Raw genomic sequence first — 19,464 nt, forward strand, 5'->3', positions numbered from 1 at the left:
TTTTTAATATTTATTTAATTTTTTAATAAAGAGTGGGTCCTGCTTCAAGCTACGTCACCATTTAATAGAGAATTAACAGACAAATTGACGGAAGGTATGACATTGCAACAAATTCGTAGATGAGGTATGACATTGAAACTTTTTAAATACGAGGTACGAAACTGTTAATGACCCAATAGTTGGGGTAGTTTTGTATAATTTACCCAGAAAAAAAAATATTGAAGCAATGCATGCATATAAATACATTTAAAATATATAAGTTGCGCGTAGCACATCGTAATGCGTTGATGAGATCGTGACTCTTAAAGTTAGTCGCAACAAAAAGTCTCTCCGTCTTCTCTTGACGGGCCTAATGAGCCTAAGTGCCTCATTACCTATCCAATTGGATCCCAAGCAAAATAGAAAGAAATAAAAAAATACTAGAGCAAAATGAGTGCATTTTGCCCACCACCCTCAATTAGTGGTAATCTCACAATCATATTTATCATTATTAGATGAGTTTGAATTTTAAGATTTGTGTATATTCACTACAAGAATCTCAAAATTTAAACTCATTTAACAATAATAAATAGGTGATGCTGTAATTTGTGGTGAGCAAAATAGATAGAGAGGAAAGAACTCTAGAAATCCTAAATTCTGAGAAAACCCCCAAATTTCCCAAATCAAAAGAGAAATTAAGGAAGAAAGCATTTTTCTTGTTTTTACATTCTCTCTCTCTCTCTCTCTCTCTCTCTCTCTCTCTCTCTCTCTTTTTATTTTTATGGTTGTTTTCAGGAAACAACGAACACCGACTCCAGCTGGTTCTCTTTCTTCCAATTCGGAGAAGCTCTATTCAGATTAAGCTTTGTCATCTGTTTTTTGGGTTTGCTTCGTCATAGATGCTGGTGCTTTCTCCAGTGGTGGGTTTTGTGTTGTCAACTTAGGGTTTTCAATTGACCACTCCCCATTTTTTGTGGGCCTTTTGATTCTTTCGCCGCGGCTGCCGGTCAAGCATAAATTCTTGCAAGTCTCCTTACTTTACATTTTCGTTCCCCTGCAATGCGTTTAGGCAACTAGGGTTTAGGTTTCGTGCTTTTATGGTTTCTCTGTTTCGTTAGATAATAATTGTGTTATCTTCAGCAGCAAAGGTACGCCCTTTTGTTTCGTTCGATTTCAGGATTTGCACAAAATTTTGAGTTGAGGGTTTCGTATTGTATGATTGCCGAAATTGCATTATAATTTTTACTACGTTATCTTTCCTTCTTTGGGTATATTTTTATGGAAGCATTTCTGCAGATTCTGGGACTAGTGTTATTTTTATGTTTTTGCCCAACGCGAAGTTTATTCGACTGACTTAGTTTACTATCATTTTTACTATACAGGTCAAAGTTGGTTTTATTTACTTCGTATTATTTGATCGGAATAAGTCACTTGTATTATCTTCTGTCAATTTTTTTTTTACTTTTTTATGAATTTGAGGTGGTTTTAATCGATTTGATTGTGTTATTTGATGAATTGCGTGCTTGGGAGTTGTCAGTGAAGAAGTCCCGTTTGGCATGCATCGATTCCCAGCAGGGGCAATCATCCGAACAACTCCTGATTCTATTGATTCGGATTATCCTGCACTACTCGAAGCCTTCGTAAACTTATTGTCGGGTTCTATCGTAGTGGAAGTTGCTAGGATGGTTGAGTGCGCAAGAAAGAAACTAAAGCAAGAACCCGCGACTCCCCTTTTTGAATACCCCCCGGAGTGAATTCTTTCCCGCGGGATTTTGGGATTCCTTCCCGGAAGGATACCCTTTGTCTAAGTCAGCCAAACCAGATGGGACGAGACCAGTCCGGTCAAGAGATAGAAGATGATCATCTAGCTATAGCTCTTATTATCTCGTGAAACCCAAGTAGACTTAATATCTAAGTTTTCGAATCCCTCTTGCCCTTTGTCTATTTGTTATAATTTTCTTTTCTGTTTATTCGCCCCAAATAAGTAGCCATTCAGGTATTCTTCTGGTGCATTGACATTGTTACGAGTATGCATAAGCTATGTGGTTTTCTTACCTTGCTCAACTTCAGTTACTCATAAATCTTGGGAAATTTGAGTGAATGAAAAGAAGAAAAGAAAAGATTTCGAGGAGGTATTGTTTTCGTTTAACTCGTAAATCTTATATGATGTCTTTTATAATTTACTGTTGCGAGTTAACTCATAAAAAACAGTTTCCATGATCGGATTTACGCAAGATATTTACTGCACAGTTGATCTTGACATTTTAGAATTGGGGAAGCTATTAGAATCTGTATGTGATTTGGAATATTGCGTCTGTGTGTGCTTGTACATCTATTTAAATCCCTGGATAACTGATTCTCAACATACCTCCTACAAAAGTAATTGAAACTAACTGCCTTTTTGCGGATGAATTTGGAAGCAGAGCATCACAGGAAAAAGAAGAAGACGAGACGAAGAATGATTAAGTACGGGTTGAACCTAAGGGGGCAGCAGAAGAAGCAGCCGACGAGGCCTCCTCTCCCTAAACCTCGGGGTTTTGGCGATGACAACAATGACAATGATGTTGAGAAGGAAATAAGTCGGCAGGCTTCCAAGAACGAGTCTCTGAAAGATATTGAGGAGCAACAGAGGAAGGCCCTGGAGCAGGACCAGTCAGTGTTCGACTACGATGGAGTTTATGATGAGATGAAACAGAAAGCCATCCAACCTCAGGTTCAAGATCGCCAAGAGAGAATGGCAAGGTATATTCCTGGTATATAGAGAAAAGCAGAAGAACGAAAGCGAGAGCAGGAGATAATATATGAGAGCAAACTACAGAAAGAGCGAAACCAAGAGGATCACCTCTATGCAGATAAGGAACGCTTTGTCACAGGTGCTTACAAAAGGAAACTTGCAGAGCAAGCCAAATGGGTGGAGGAAGATCAACTGCGTCAACTTCGGGAGGAGAAAGATGATGTTACCAAGAAGAAAGACTTGACTGATTTTTACTTCAACCTTCAAAGAAATGTTGCTTTTGGTGCAGAAGATGTGAAGTCCAGGAAGCTAGAGACGCAGGAGGAGTTAAGCAGGCCAGATAAACATGACAATAGATATGGACCAAATGCTGTAGCATTGGAGCCATTGGGGTCTTCCAGTGTGAGAGAGGTGCATCTAGAAAAGCGACCGAATCAGGCAAGCCAGACAAACTTGAAGACAGAGAAATAGCTGCAGCATCAGTGCCGTTGGAGTCACTCGGGGTGATCGAGGGACATCAAGAGGAAACTTTAACCAAGTCTAAACGTAGTGATGAGCTCTCTGATGAAAAGCAAGCTTCAATTGCATCAGCACAGGAAAAATCGTCAGTTGAACAGCCGCCAGAAAACTGACCGAGTACTAACCACCATAAAAGAAGTGCAGATGATTTGGCTGCAGCGAGAGAACGCTATCTGGCAAGGAAGAGACCAAAAGAATCATAGAATTTCTGCTCGTCATGAATGTTTGTAAAAGCAGAAACAAAATAAATACATAGAGGGATGCAATCTCGGAGCCGATGATGCACCGTCTTTAGTATTTCCTTGTGTATTTGTTGAAATGTTGCACCACTTGACTAGACCATCAGTGCCGTTGGGTGCGTTGTGAATTTATGAAGTATCGTTGACGGGTTGTGAAAGGGCTATGTTGTTGGATATTTTTTAGGTTGTAGTGTTGAGATTGATTTTTGTTGGTGAAATCTTGTTTAATCTTATGAATTGACTTGATTTTGCTTAAGTCGTTATCTGTTCATGGTAAATGTACGGTTATGAAAACTTGTTGACAGATTGTTGACGGATATATATATATATTTTTTTTTTTCTAACAAAAGACATTATCTACACTATGGGGGAGGAGGTAGGGCTTAGTCTCACAATAGCCTAGCAATAAAGTGGTTTAAATTCACCCTTAGCAAGAATCGAACCTAAGACCTTTACTTACAAGTGAAAAGGAATATCACTAAACCGTATTACTAAATGGCAGATGGTTGTAAGGGTATTAATTGTTGAATTTGGTTGTGTTGAATGCTTGCATTGTTGTGTACAGGATATGGCAACTAATGGTGTTCAATTAGCAACCGAAGAAAAAGAATAAGCGTTAACATCCTATCCCAAGCCCCGATGTGCTAGGATTGATGCTTTAATGAGGCACATCTTGCTGTTTTTAGAACATCGTGCTCTGGCCACCCGGAGCATGTGGATAAATTGGCCTTCAGTGGCCAATTGGTCAATGAGTTGTCACTCCATGGAGTGGCAAATCAAGGGGTCAAAGACCTTGAGGGACCAACCTATTTCATAGGTTGTGAATTGATCTGGTTCACAAAGCGGGACTTGTGCCTCATCACCTTGAAGCTAATCCAAGCTAACGGCACTGGTGCACTTTTTAGGTACGAATTATGGTCACTGAATCACTGAGCTGCTAATTTGAGAGCTACCTTATGCATTATTTGAAATGCCTCTCTCAAGTGTGACAACTACATGCCAATAGCTAGTTTGTAATCGACATGCAATAATATGAGATTAAAGGTCGATATTTCATGGATCTAAGGTATAAATTTAATAAATAGGTATACGTGCTATAACACCAGTGGACTACCGCAAACCGAATAATATACATAAAAGGAAAAAGAAAATGTCCCTCGAGCAATATAAACAAGAAATGTGTTTCTAAAAGATATGAAATTGCCAAAATCGCAAGGTGATTAAACATAACATCATTATTTGTTACTCACTTTCTTCATCACTTTCCTGCATGTCTAAGTGATTCATATTCCTTTCCAGTGGTGGAAGCCCGTCGTTGGAATCACAAGAGCCCTCCGCACCGTCACTGAGAGAGGACAGGTCTGCTCCTCCTCCTGTAACAGCAGAAAACTAACATACGCTGAGATTAGCATACTTTTCTCCACAAAGATGCTCTTTGAACAGATATCATCTTCGTTTAATTGAAATGGAAAACACCTTGATGAAGACATTTAAGCAAATTGGCACCCTCAATTGTTGCCCAGATAAAAATAATTACACCGAGGAGTAAATGCATATAATCTTACTACTATCTCGGTTACAAAACGTGATAACAAATTTAAACAATGTTTACCAAACTAGACAAGACCACCTCCTCCTGTGCAAAGGAGAGGGTCCACTGTAGGTTGGTTGGTCAGGTCTCTGTATGTGCCAAACAAAAGGTAGGGGGCGCCCTTCATCAACCACCACCCCAATAAAAAGGTCGTACCCAGTGCACAAGGCTCCCGCTTTACGCAGAGTCTGGGAGAGGTGAATGTCGGCTAGCCTTACCCCCATTTATGGAGAGGCTGCTCCCAAGTCTCGAACCCGAGACCTACCGCTCATGAGCGAAGGCACTTGCAGCATTCAACCACCACCCCAATACTGTATTAAAATGAATAGGCTGACAAGCAGCATTCAAACGAAATGCTCCTGAAATCTTATGGGACATGACTCATGAGTCAAAACAACAGATCAGATCTTGTAAAAAGAATTTACTTTCTGTTTTTAAAAGTCAAAAGTACCCTTTACTTCTCTAGGAGCCTTGGGAACCTGACTGTTTTGTGAAAGCCAATCATTTTGGACTGAAATTATTTCAGCACTGTTTTCACATTTGGAGTATGCCTTCAGAAGTTCCCTGCATCGATGCCAATGGTCGAAATAGTGTCAGACACATAAAAGTCAAGAATAATTGTGCATTCTGATATAGATTCAGTGTAATCTCAATATATCCTTCAGTAAAAAGTCTGGTGATTACTGAGATACCATGATACCAGGGTGGTCATTACTTGAATGTTAGGCAGTTGGATATAGTGAAATTTCAGCCACATTCGACTAGTCAATCCAGAATTGTATGGAACTTTCCTTTTTAATTTGACTTCAGTCATAAATTACCTTGTCCCTAGAAATCATTAGCTAAAATCCTCCGAAACTGTAAGGCCAGAGACTGAGGAAAATATGACGAGAATAACAACCTAGATCAATCTGAGAGTTCAAAAAATAAAAAGGAAATTTATTTAGCTTAGATTGTTTTTCATAATCAACCATGACCAAAGTATGCTAGATGCATGTCATCGAAGGCTAGACATCATTTCATGGATTGGTTGAACATTTTCTGGGTCAGCTATGGGTTTCAACTGACATAGCATTAATTTCTTACCTGGAGTATGATTTCTGATGAACATATTATGCAAAACTAAATACAACACCCAATAAAACATAACCGCATACCTATTGAGGGACAGGAAAGCATGACCCCATTTGAACTTTCCAAGCAACAAATTTGCAGTTTCTTCTTCGCCACTATAAAATCATATAAAAGAAACATTAAGGAAAATAGGCAACTGAATGTCTGGCAGCAACATATCAAACTGTTGACCCAAATAGAGAGAGAGGTCCACAGCAAAGAATTTCATAAAAATGAAACAATCCTTTGGAGCCTACAAAAGACTTGGGAGGAGGAAAAGAGCTCCAAAGCTTAAGTATTGATTATCAAGTAGGATGAGGTTTGGGCTGTACTGTCACCCAACAGTCATTATTATGGGAAAGAGTAAGCTGTCATTTACCCCCCATCAACTATCACGTAGTTATCAATTTACGCCTACATGAACCATATAAAAATGACCAATTTGAACCTCACCGGTAAACTTTTAATTCTCTATTCAAGAACTTGATAAAAGTAAGGCCACACCTCCATGCCCCAGCCCCCCTCCCCCCCCCCAACCCCACAACCATAAAAAAGTGACTCCTATCAGCCTCTTCACGACTTCTTGTACACATCAAATCAATCTAAACCAGAGAGAAAAGTTCTCTATTCTCTACAGTTAAAATATCATGAAGCCAAAAAAAAAAGAAAAACATATGTGAAACGAGGAGAAATGACGCAGTCACCGCAGACCATCACCGTAGCTGAAAGTCGATGGGCTGGTGCTCGAGTGTGTGTGTGTGGTGGTGCATGAAGGGGGACGAGAAGGGCTTCAGGGAATTGAGGGTTAGTTTTCTTTGTAGTTTTTAGCTTTAATGGTTGAAAATGTATTCTGTTTAAATTTAAATAAATCGTTAATAAGAGAACATGTGTTGGCACACGACAGTTGTTAAAGGAAAATTGGATGGAAGTTTGTAAAATTGACACCAAATCCTAAGTTGGCCATTTTTATTCGGGTTAATTGGTTGAAAAGTAGATCAGAGAGAAAATTGACAATTACGTGATAATTCAGTTACTCTATGAAAAACCTAAAAGTCATAGAACCTTTAATAATATTTTTTTTTGAGCAGATATACCTTTAATAATATTTTTTTTTTTGAGCAGATAGACCTTTAATAATTTAATTTTAGAATTTGTGAAAGTAGTAGACAGAAGAGATTGCACTGGTGTAATTAAAGACCAAAAAGGCATCAGTGGTAGACAAAACCTCTCACTCTTCATGGTAATGAAAAGAGATTCTAGTACCATATGAACAGAGCTGCAGATAATGCCTCCACACAAGATAGTTGACAGGGTCGACCATAATTTACTGGATTTGCTGCTACAAACCAAGCCACTGCAAATTATATAATTTGTAAATGTTAGGGAGCTAGTAAGAAGAAAACTGTTGAACACAGAAACTTAACTTCATGCATGTGCTAATTGCAAAAGTACACTCAATCATTCATCACACCATATAACATGATTATAACAAGCAGCAGAATATAAAAATGATAAACAAGGTTGCTATCAATTTAGACTACTGGCAAAGAGATGATTTATCATACTAGATAAATGAAATTTAATTAAACAAGGTTGCTCAGCCTGGAAGCAATGCATATCAGCTCTGTGAGCTATCTTCGCCCACCCGTGTCTCTGTTTAGAATATTCTAGTGTTGCTAACCATATGCGATTGGTAAAACCACAGCAGTAATAGGTTGCATTTCAATACCGTTACAACCCCATCCACTAAAATTAATATCTACACGGAATGACCACATGGAAATTATCTTATCCTGAGAGAGCTCCATGTCACACCCACTTCCGCAATTCTGATGGCATTTTTAAAATGGCACATAACGGTCTCTGATTTGAAGCTACCCCCAGTTATGTTTTAGAAATTATATAGCAAAAAGCCAGACAAATAAATGAAAAGATATAACTACTTTAGTTAGAAACTGAGAAATTCTTTTTGAATTTGTTCAATCCTTCTTTCCCAGTTAGTAACAGTCAGTATTTTCAGTTTCATATTTTACTAGGGCAGTCTATTTGTATTTTCTTAATGTATGTATTTATTTTTGATACTCCAAAGGAATATTTAATTTTATTTTCATCTATACAGACACAGAGAATAAGTGTGGGTGAGAGACTTTAGAGGCTTACACACAATTCAGAGGATACACTTAAATTTATCACCATATGTAATCTCACAGACTCTTTCCAACTTTTGTTCATATAAGAGTACATAAATACATATAAAAACTAAGCATCCATCCAGTTGTGCATTTGAAACTATCTTTGGCATATCACATGTATTTCATATTTAATGTTTTGGTACCGCATATATAATTCCTTTAATGGACATGTGTTGGACACTCCTCGTTGTTTGTAGCCACAAATCATACTATAAATAACATGCTCTATGCAAGCTAATTGATTGAAGAACCAAAGCTCTTACAGAGGCAAGGAGCAGTGCAACAAAGCTTCACAAATGGTACATTATCCAAGCGTGCCCAAGAGCAATCCACAACAGCTAATCCTTTTTGCTGGATTAAACTATAATCTTCTCTTGAGACACAAAGCGTCCCAACTGGACTGCCGAAATGGGAAATAACATTAGTAAAAGAATCCATATATGAACCATGAAGCAGTAATGTCAATTCAAATGCATAACTGTTTAATGAAAGGAACAAAAGAATTTATATATGTTTTTATAATGAACCATGAAATAATGAATGTCATTTAAATATATAAACCGTTAAACAGAAGGAACAAAGGTGCTGCTACAGATTTCCATTAGAACTATAACAAGAGACTCTCCTAAAACTCAGCTAAACCCAAAGTTTCTACATTTCAATCACCTTGCCCACCTCCCCCATCTGCCAAGATCCGGAGCAAAAATTCTTCAAAAACTGAAACGCTCACTCTTTAGATCTCAGATATTTGGGGTGTACATGCAGATGAAGCAAAACTAATAATTTGAGGCGAATGCAGAAGGCTATAATGATTCAACAACGCCCATTACATCATCAGAAAGATCAAGTGATGCTTGCTTGGTTTTTGGAATATAATGTATGTAATTTTTCCTGTATAATATTCCAGCGCAGCTAGATACTGATATAAAACTAACACAATGCAACACGACATTATTAAAAAAATTAATTAATAATAATATCATAGGTATGGTAAGGTAAAACAAGATAATTTCTAAAAGTACCTCAAAACAATGCCTCCAAAACCATTATTGACACACAATTCCTGCAAGAATTAGTATGAATATTAACACTAAAGAAATTGCAAGAGTGAAACCATCTAATAAATCTTAAATTCCATGATCTAGGTTTTACAGCTTAGGGAAATTGCATTTAGTACTATGAGTCTATACAACAACAACAACAACAAAGCCTTTTCCCACTAAGTGGGGTCGGCTATATGAATCCTAGAACGCCATTGCGCTCGGTTTTGTGTCATGTCCTCCGTTAGATCCAAGTACTCTAAGTCTTTTCTTAGAGTCTCTTCCAAAGTTTTCCTAGGTCTTTCTCTACCCCTTCGGCCCTGAACCTCTGTCCAGTAGTGACATCTTCGAACCGGAGCGTCAGTAGGCCTTCTTTGCACATGTCCAAATCACCGGAACCGATTTTCTCTCATCTTTCCTTCAATTTCGGCTACTCCTACTTTACCTCGGATATCCTCATTCCCAATCTTATCCTTTCTCGTGTGCCCACACATCCCATGAAGCATCCTCATCTCCGCCACACTCATTTTTTTGTACGTGTTGATGCTTCACCGCCCAACATTCTGTGCCATACAAACTCGCTGGCCTTATTGCCGTCCTATAAAATTTTCCCTTGAGCTTCAGTGACCTATGACGGTCACACAACACGCCGGATGCACTCTTACACTTCATCCATCCAGCTTGTATTCTATGGTTAAGATCTCCATCTAATTCTCCGTTCTCTTGCACGATAAATCTTAGGTAGCGAAAACGGTTGCTTTTTGTGATCTTCGCTAGATTGCTCCAATCATTAGTATGGATAAGTATATAAATGGATAGAGATAGGAAAGCGAACACAAGATGTACGTGGTTCACCCAGATTGGCTACGTCCACGGAATAGAGGAGTTCTCATTAATTGTGAAGGGTTTACACAAGTACATAGGTTCAAGCTCTCCTTTAGTGAGTACAAGTGAATGATTTAGTACAAATGACATTAGGAAATATTGTGGGAGAATGATCTCGTAATCACGAAACTTCTAAATATCGGAGTGTGGTACCGTCTTGACGTGCCTTATCTGTCTCATAGGTAGATGGGGCATCTTCTCTGGAAGTACTCTTCCTCCATCCAGGGGTGGTATCTTTAACTGGTGGAGATGCACAAGATAATGTATCAATTTCACTTGAAGCTTACTTGTAGTTTCAGGCTTGGTCAAGCGCGATACAAGCCATGTAGTAGGAGTCCCCCAAGTCGCCGAGCTAGGGGATCTGCTGAAAGAGGTGACAGACAAGGTAAGCAATCATAGCTCCGGCTGATTGTTCACAGTCTCCCTATCTTGCAGGCAGCATGAAGGATAAAGAGAAGAAAATGAGAAGAGATGATATGGGATACTTTTGCTTTTGAAGAAGTAACTTTCCACAGGCTTATTCTTGAACTGAGCTGGAGGGTTTTCTGGTTTCCTCCAGAGTATAAGGCCGACTGAAGAATTTGAGGGTCAAAACAAGTCCATCAAATCTAGAGTACGTTCGACCCTGCTGATATGGGATACTTTTGCTTTGACAGAGTAATGGATGTATCGGCACGTGTGCTGTTACGCTTGTCTCCACATGCTTCCTTGTATCCTTCTCCCTTGCCCTATCTGTTCCTCAGGCAGATGCGGTATCTTCCCTGGAAGCATAAGATGTTGAAGATGAGTACTCGAGAGCAATGTCAGGTAAGTAATCAGGTAAGGGGTTCCAGGCAGTCAGTTCCTGGCTGGAAGCTTGATTCCAAGTACTGACTGATTGCTCTCTTTCTCCTTGTCTTGCAGGTAAGAACAAGGTCAAAGGAAAAGACAGGGAAAAAGCATGATATGGGATACTCTTGCTTTTAACCCTGATGATATGAGATATTCTTGCTCTAGTATAGCTTGTTTGCAGAGGTATTATCGGGGGGAAAGAAAGCTGAATATTTAGAAAGGCTTCGTTGGGAGTGCCCTCTCAGATATGAGGAAGGGTTGAGCATTTTTGCAGGTCTGCCTGTCCGTTGGGGATGGAGGTCGACATATATAGGAGTCTCCTTAACAACAAGTAGTAATGCTATTCCTTTACCCTACTTGGTCATAGCACAGTAGTGGGAGCTGCCAGCTTCACATGTTTTAACGTTGTCAGAGCACTTTGAAAAAGTGGTTTGTGGTATCTGGAAAGCTAATGTTGCGTGTGAAGATTACAGACAGCTTTATCCAAGGAGATCCGGCTCTTGAAGTTGGGAAAGTGTTGCCTCTTCGGTTTTCGAACAAGCAATCTTATCGGGGATCTGGCTCTCGAGATTCGGAGAGCGGTGGCTCTTCGATTTTTGGGAAAGTAATCATGTTGGGAGTCTGGCTCTCGAGATTCGGAGGGCGGTGCCTCTTCGATTTTGGAGCAAGCAATCTTGTTGGGAGTGTTTTCTCAGATGTGAGTGAAGGTTGGGCATGTTTGCTAGTCTACCTTGCCACGAAGCACAGAGGTTGACACACAGGGACTTTCCAATTATCCAGCAATGGTACTGTTCCTTTACCCTCTTCGATTTTTGAGAAAGTAGGCATGTTGGGAGTCTGGCTCTCGAGATTCGGAGGACGGTGCCTCTTCGATTTTGGAGCAAGCAATCTTGTTGGGAGTGTTTTCTCGAATGTGATTAAAGGTTGGGCATGTTTGCTAGTCTACCTTGCCACGAAGCACAGAGGTTGACACACAGGGACTTTCCAATTATCCAGTGGTGGTACTGTTCCTTTACCTTTGTGGGTAATAATATGGTAGCTAGACCTTCAAAATTTATGTGTCTAAACTTTGTTAGTGTTGTTTCTTTGCTATTCTTTTACCCTTCTTGGTCAGAGCGATGTAGTGGAAGCTGCAAGCTTCACGTGTTCAACTTTGGCAGAGAACTTTGGCAAAGTTATCTGTGGTACCCATGAGCTACTGTTGCATGTGGGAAGTGGGTGATTGAACAGTAAGACTCATGTGCTTTCTACTTCACCAGAAGTCTTCGACCGAATGCCCATAATTTCCGCAAAGCTGAGTGTGCGTGTGACAGGTGCTGACAAGGCTGGAAAAGTAGGTGCCTCTTCGATTTCTGAGATCGGCCCTCGTGGTCTCTGAGCAGCCCAGCTTTTGAGAAAGCAAGCGCCTCTTCGATTTCTGAGATCGGCCTTCGTGGTCTTTGCGCAGCCCAGCTTTTGAGAAAGCAAACGCCTCTTCGATTTCTGAGATCGACCCTCGTGGTATCTGAGCAACCTTGCTTTTGAGAAAGCAAACGCCTATTCGATTTCTGAGCAGGCGCCTCTTCGATTTCTGAAGCTCCGTCGAGTGCAGATTTTTATAGAGGCTGGCATTAAGTTCCAAAGCACCCTTGAATCTCCACCAGTAGAAGCTCCATTCTTGTACTTCTACGATCTTGATTTGTCCGACCTCTTCTCTCTTCAACACCTTTGAAAATGTCTGGCCCCTCCGACCGTCGTTTTGACTTGAACCATGTTGAAGAGGCAGCCCCGCCTTCTCCTGACAACATATGGCGTCCATCCTTCGTCTCCCCTACTGGTCCTCTTACCGTTGGGGATTCCGTGATGAAGAATGATATGACCGCTACGGTGGTGGCCAGGAACCTTCTCTCCCAAAGATAACATACTACTTTCCAAACGGTCTGATGAGTTAGCTGTTAAGGATTCTCTGGCTCTCAGTGTTCAGTGTGCAGGTTCTGTGTCTAATATGGCCCAACGCCTATTTGCTCGAACCCGCCAAGTTGAATCATTGGCGGCTGAAGTGATGAGTCTCAAACAGGAGATTAGAGGGCTCAAGCATGAGAATAAACAGTTGCACCGGCTCGCACATGACTATGCTACAAACATGAAGAGGAAGCTTGACCAGATGAAGGAATCTGATGGTCAGGTTTTACTTGATCATCAGAGATTTGTGGGTTTATTCCAAAGGCATTTATTGCCTTCGTCTTCTGGGGCTGTACCGCGTAATGAAGCTCCAAATGATCAACCTCTGATGCCTCCTCCTTCTAGGGTTCTGTCCAGTACTGAGGCTCCGAATGATCCCCCTCCGGTGCCTTCTCTTTCTGGGGCTCTACCGACTGCTGAGACTTCTCCTAAGCAACCTTTGTGAAGGCTCCCTCTTGTTTGTTTATTTTGACTTATGTATATGTACATATTTGTAGCTTATCGGGGATATCAATAAATAAGCTCTCCTTCATTTCAACGTATTGTGTTAAATACACCAAAGCCTTCTTCGCTAAGTTCTTTGAATTTTCTTTTGTTGAAGCTTTGTGAGTGGAGCATGTAGGTTGAGGTAGTGTTCCCTTAATTTCCTGAGTGAGGAAAACTTCTCGGTTGGAGACTTGGAAAATCCAAGTCACTGAGTGGGATCGGCTATATGAATCTTAGAACGCCATTGTGCTCGGTCCTGTGTCATGTCCTTCGTTAGATCCAAGTACTCTTAAGTCTTTTCTTAGAGTCTCTTCCAAAGTTTTCCTAGGTCTTCCTCTACCCCTTCGGCCCTGAACCTCTGTCCCATAGTCGCATCTTCTAATCGGAGCGTCAGTAGGCCTTCTTTGCACATGTCCAAACCACCGTAACCGATTTTCTCTCATCTTTCCTTCAATTTCGGCTACTCCTACTTTACCCCGGATATCCTCATTCCTAATCTTATCCTTTCTCGTGTGCCCACACATCCAACGAAGCATCCTCATCTCCGCTACACCCATTTTGTGTACGTGTTGATGCTTCACCGCCCAACATTCTGTGCCATACAGCATCGCCGGCCTTATTGCCGTCCTATAAAATTTTCTCTTGAGCTTCAGTGGCATACGGCGGTCACACAACACGCCGGATGCACTCTTCCACTTCATCCATCCAGCTTGTATTCTATGGTTGAGATCTCCATCTAATTCTCCGTTCTTTTGCAAGATAGATCCTAGGTAACGAAAACGGTCGCTCTTTGGTATTTCTTGATCTCCGATCCTCACCCCTAACTCGTTTTGGCCTCCATTTGCACTGAACTTGCACTCCATATATTCTGTCTTTGATCGGCTTAGGCGAAGACCTTTAGACTCCAACACTTCTCTCCAAAGGTTAAGCTTTGCATTTACCCCTTCCTGAGTTTCATCTATCAACACTATATCGTTTGCGAAAAGCATACACCAAGGAATATCATCTTGAATATGTCCTGTTAACTCATCCATTACCAACGCAAAAAGGTAAGGACTTAAGGATGAGCCTTGATGTAATCCTACAGTTATGGGAAAGCTTTCAGTTTGTCCTTCATGAGTTCTTACGGCAGTCTTGGCTCCTTCATACATATCCTTTATAGCTTGGATATATGCTACTCGTACTCCTTTCTTCTCTAAAATCCTCCAAAGAATGTCTCTTGGGACCCTATCATACGCTTTCTCCAAATCTATAAAGACCATGTGTAAATCCTTTTTCCCATCTCTATATCTTTCCATCAATCTTCGTAAGAGATAGATTGCCTCCATGGTTGAGCGCCCTGGCATGAACCCGAATTGGTTGTCCGAAACTCGTGTCTCTTGCCTCAATCTATGCTCAATGACTCTCTCCCAGAGCTTCATTGTATGACTCATTAGCTTAATACCTCTATAGTTCATGCAATTTTGTACGTCGCCCTTATTCTTGTAGATAGGCACCAAAATGCTCGTTCGCCACTCATTTGGCATCTTCTTCGTTTTCAAAATCCTATTGAAAAGGTCAGTGAGCCATGTTATACCTGTCTCTCCCAAAACTTTCCACACTTCGATTGGTATATCGTCTGGGCCTATTGCTTTTCTATGCTTCATCTTCTTCAAAGCTACAACCACTTCTTCCTTCCGGATTCGACGATAAAAAGAGTAGTTTCTACACTCTTCTGAGTTACTCAACTCCCCTAAAGAAGCACTCATTTCATGTCCTTCATTGAAAAGATTATGAAAATAACCTCTCCATCTGTCTTTAACCGCGTTCTCTGTAGCAAGAACCTTTCCATCCTCATCCTTGATGCACCTCACTTGGTTTAGGTCCCTTGTCTTCTTTTCCCTTGCTCTAGCTAGTTTATAGATATCCAACTCCTTCTTTGGTATCTAGTTGTTTATACATATCGTCGCAAGCCGCTAACTTAGCTTCTCTCACAGCTTTCTTCGCCTCTTGCTTCGCTTTTCTATACCTTTCACCATTTTCATCAGTCCTATCCTTGTATAAGGCTTTACAACATTCCTTCTTAGCCTTCACCTTTGTTTGTACCTCCTCATTCCACCACCAAGATTCCTTTTGGTGTGGGGCAAAGCCCTTGGACTCTCCTAATACCTCTTTTGCTACTTTTCGGATACAACTAGCCATGGAATCCCACATTTGGCTAGCTTCCCCATCTCTATCCCACACACACTGGGTGATTACTTTCTTTTTGAAAATGACTTGTTTTTCTTCTTTTAGATTCCACCATCTAGTCCTTGGGCACTTCCAAGTCTTGTTCTTTTGTCTCACTCTTTTGATATATACATCCATCACCAACAAGCGATGTTGATTAGCCACGCTCTCTCCTGGTATAACTTTGCAATCCTTACAAGTTATACGATCCCCTTTCCTCATTAGAAGAAAATCTATTTGTGTTTTTGACGACCCACTCTTGTAGGTGATCACATGTTCTTCTCTCTTCTTAAAGAAGGTGTTGGCTAAGAAGAGATCATATGCCATTGCAAAATCCAAGATAGCTTCCCCATCCTCGTTTCTCTCCCCAAAACCATGGCCACCATGAAAACCTCCATAGTTGCCTGTCTCCCTGCCCACGTGTCCATTTAAATCTCCTCCTATAAATAACTTCTCCGTCTGAGCAATTCCTTGCACCAAGTCTCCAAGGTATTCCCAAAATTTCTCCTTCGAACTCGTATCCAACCCTACTTGAGGTGCGTACGCACTAATCACATTGATAAGTTCTTGTCCTATTACAATCTTGATTGCCATAATTCTATCTCCTACCCTCTTGACATCTACAACATCTTGTGTCAAGGTCTTGTCCACGATGATGCCAACACCGTTTCTCGTTCTATTTGTGCCCGAATACCAAAGTTTAAACCCTGAGTTTTCTAGATCCTTTGCCTTACTACCAACCCACTTAGTTTCTTGTAGGCACATAATATTTATCCTTCTCCTCACCATAACTTCCACTACTTCCATAAATTTTCCCGTTAAGGTTCCTATATTCCACGTTCCTAAACGCATTTTGCTCTCTTGAACTCTACCATTCTGTCCTAGCTTCTTCACCCTCCCCCATCTAATAGGATCAAAGTACTTCTTTTGTGTGTCCCGTGTAAAGTTGATAGGAGCATATGCTCCCAAACAACTTTGAGTTGAGTCGTTCGAAAAGAAGTTTCTATGGCCCCCTTGCTCATTTAACACTGCATCCGGGTGCCGATGGAGATACAGCGACCCTTGCTCACTTATCACTGTGCTCGGGCCACACAGCGCGCCACTTACGGGTGACGCCCTAGCTTTAGCGCAATTTTGTTCTGAATTCATTTTCATAAGGATTCGACGTGATCATGGAGTGCCAGCTGTCGACTACCTGACGCCCTCCCCCTCCTCCTTTATCCGGGCTTGGGACCGGCAATGTAAGTACATAGGCGGAGTTAGTACTATGAGTCTATGACACAATTTTATTTGTCCCAACAAGTTTCCAACATTTAAATAATATGTACTTCCATTGTGTCATAACTGTAACCCAATACACTTCACAGCATTATAGATAGTTTAATACATCAAGAGTTAAAGGCAATCTTCACATATTTGGTTGCGAATATGCTCAAGGTGCTCATAATACCAACTAGGAATACTTAACCAGGGAAAAAGATCGATAACCTTCAATGCTATGCAGGAAATATTCAACATACATAAGATGGAGCTTCTACAAAAGACTTATTGTTTACAGTCGGCATCCTTCCTTTACACCTAAAACATGCAAACTAGACCTATTTTCCATTTAAATACTTCCCTTTTATGATTGAAAAAAGTTGTATCCATAATATCTAACAAAAATTTCAATGCACCAGTTACATTTACATAAAGTAGGGATCCTACAGCCAAAATTCTGATTGAATAGATAGTTGGAAAGAAACCCTGGTAAAATAAAAATCTAAAAGCCAAGAAGTGATTCAAAAGGAAAAAAATAACCGGACACTTACCTTCAAAAAGCCAAATCTTGAAAGCTTGCGTCCTGTGCATCTTTTTGCATCACATTGGCCAAAATCCTGAATCAACAAAACAACACCAATTGATTTGAGGATCACAGAATGGATTGAAATTGAGGATGCCATTGCAAAAGTTCATTTCAGATGGACAGAGTAAGGCCACAGGATTCGGACATTATCTCAAACAAATTAATCGACATTAAATGGCAACTGCAGTAGATTTATACACCTTTTAAACATGACCACAAGACATTACAGTTGAAGTATAACCAAAAATAACAATTGAAGACGAATATTATGAGGTAAATCAGAGACAGAAAAGCACACCGATATGAAGAGAAAATGGAAGTTGAAAGAAAAAGCAAAGAAATGCATACCCAAATTGCAAGCTGGATTTTGGGACCTGTTGCTGTTGGCTCCTCTTCAGTAACTGCAGTAACCAACCAAAAAAATGAAAAATCAAAACCCAATGCCTCCACAGCAGGAATTATATCAAACACCTTGCGTGAAAAAATGGAAAATAAATTGGAGACCTTGATCAAATGGTAGGGATTCGTCAGACTGTGGAAGATGGTGATAAGATGGTGATGGGTCCGACTAGATTGCCCCCGGTCACGGTGAGACTTATGGTTCTTGAACCGCTTCTTGTTACCCATTTCCTGTGCTTTCTTTTGCTTTGCTTTGGTGCGGAATCTGCGCCACCGTTCTTAGCTCTCCTCACACAGGGTTTTAGAGTGGCTCTTGGCTTGGGGGCTGGGGTAAGCTCGTTTGCTTGCTGGGCTTTTGTTCTTCATTTATTCGGGTGCATTCAATTGAAATTAGCTTACATGCCCACACAAAGTGTGTAAATATTTTTTAGGGAAATTTTATTTGAAGTATGTAATTTTTTTTCTACAACCAATTTATTTTCTTCATCAATATTGTTGTTTTTTATTAAAGAATTAATATCTCTTTAAACCCAAATTTATTACCTAAACTAGCCTCTCAACCCCAATTCAAAATGTAAAGTTATCTTTATACCCATTCCTTTTATAAAAAAGAAAACTAATGAAAATAACTTGAAAACTTTGAATTTTAACGATAAGAACAAAATAAAGGGTAAAGTAAATAGTACCATGATTGATTTTTAGTGTAAAAATGTGATTTTTCATTAAAGTGAACAGTATCAGGAGCTTTTCATTAAAGTTCTCTTTATAAAATAGCATCTCTAATTAAATGTTTTCTTTTTTTAAAGAGGCGTTCTTTGCCCCTCTATAATTGCATACACCGTATAGGACTAGCATTTCCGTAGCTGCTTTTTTTTTTCTTTCTACTACCAAACCCATCCCTGTACTTGGGATCCAAGAGATCCTTTCATAGACTTGAATTTGCCAAAGAATGCAATGCAAGCTCCAATTCAATCCATCACTTTGCCGGAAAAATTTGATCTTGATGCTTTGGATTTGGATGGAAGCATGTTCGTTGAGGGGTAATATTCTCATAAAGCCCTTTTCATTCGTCTTTCTGTTCTGCTTCTAAATGAATGCATGTGCAAATAACCTTGTTTCCTCAGGGCTTATGATAATCATCACGAGAGTCAGGAGAACATCACACTACCAGGTTGTACAAGTTAATTGTTGTTTGGATTTCTCATCTTTATTATTTGTCTTAGTTATGTTCATTCGATGAAAGTCTTAAAATATTTTAACTATGTGTTACATATCAAATTCCTATTGCAACATACCATTATGTCACTATAACTTTTGATGAGGTTCACATCTTTTCTTTTTCAACGATAGAGTTTATTGTTTCTACTCATCTCTAATGATAGTGTTTTGGGGCGTAGACAGACGGCATAGAAAAACAAAAACAATATAATATAAAAAATATGAAATTTAATCCAAAGATGA

The 19,464-nt window shown here is 40.0% G+C and overlaps 1 protein-coding gene and 1 pseudogene across 1 annotated transcript in view; one reads left to right on the forward strand and one right to left on the reverse strand.

Moving 5' to 3' along the window:
• The first annotated feature begins 2,437 nt into the window (after positions 1 to 2,437).
• LOC114825574 (uncharacterized) lies at positions 2,438 to 3,184 on the forward strand (annotated as a pseudogene).
• Positions 3,185 to 3,268: 84 nt separating this feature from the next.
• The window catches only part of LOC103437665 (uncharacterized), a 47,207-nt gene continuing 31,011 nt past the window's right edge, over positions 3,269 to 19,464 (reverse strand). Inside the window, exons 2-11 of the mRNA XM_070820696.1 lie at positions 18,109 to 18,172; positions 17,953 to 18,005; positions 17,570 to 17,635; positions 9,390 to 9,430; positions 8,631 to 8,767; positions 7,439 to 7,529; positions 6,220 to 6,291; positions 5,514 to 5,626; positions 4,722 to 4,844; positions 3,269 to 3,405 (exon numbers count right to left, since the gene is read on the reverse strand). Of these exons, the coding sequence (XP_070676797.1) occupies positions 3,353 to 3,405; positions 4,722 to 4,844; positions 5,514 to 5,626; positions 6,220 to 6,291; positions 7,439 to 7,529; positions 8,631 to 8,767; positions 9,390 to 9,430; positions 17,570 to 17,635; positions 17,953 to 18,005; positions 18,109 to 18,172 (813 nt within the window). The 3' untranslated portion in view covers positions 3,269 to 3,352. The remainder of the gene's footprint in view (positions 3,406 to 4,721; positions 4,845 to 5,513; positions 5,627 to 6,219; positions 6,292 to 7,438; positions 7,530 to 8,630; positions 8,768 to 9,389; positions 9,431 to 17,569; positions 17,636 to 17,952; positions 18,006 to 18,108; positions 18,173 to 19,464) is intronic.

This window comes from Malus domestica, chromosome 01 (assembly GCF_042453785.1).
Source record: "Malus domestica chromosome 01, GDT2T_hap1".
Taxonomy (NCBI): Eukaryota; Viridiplantae; Streptophyta; class Magnoliopsida; order Rosales; family Rosaceae; genus Malus; species Malus domestica.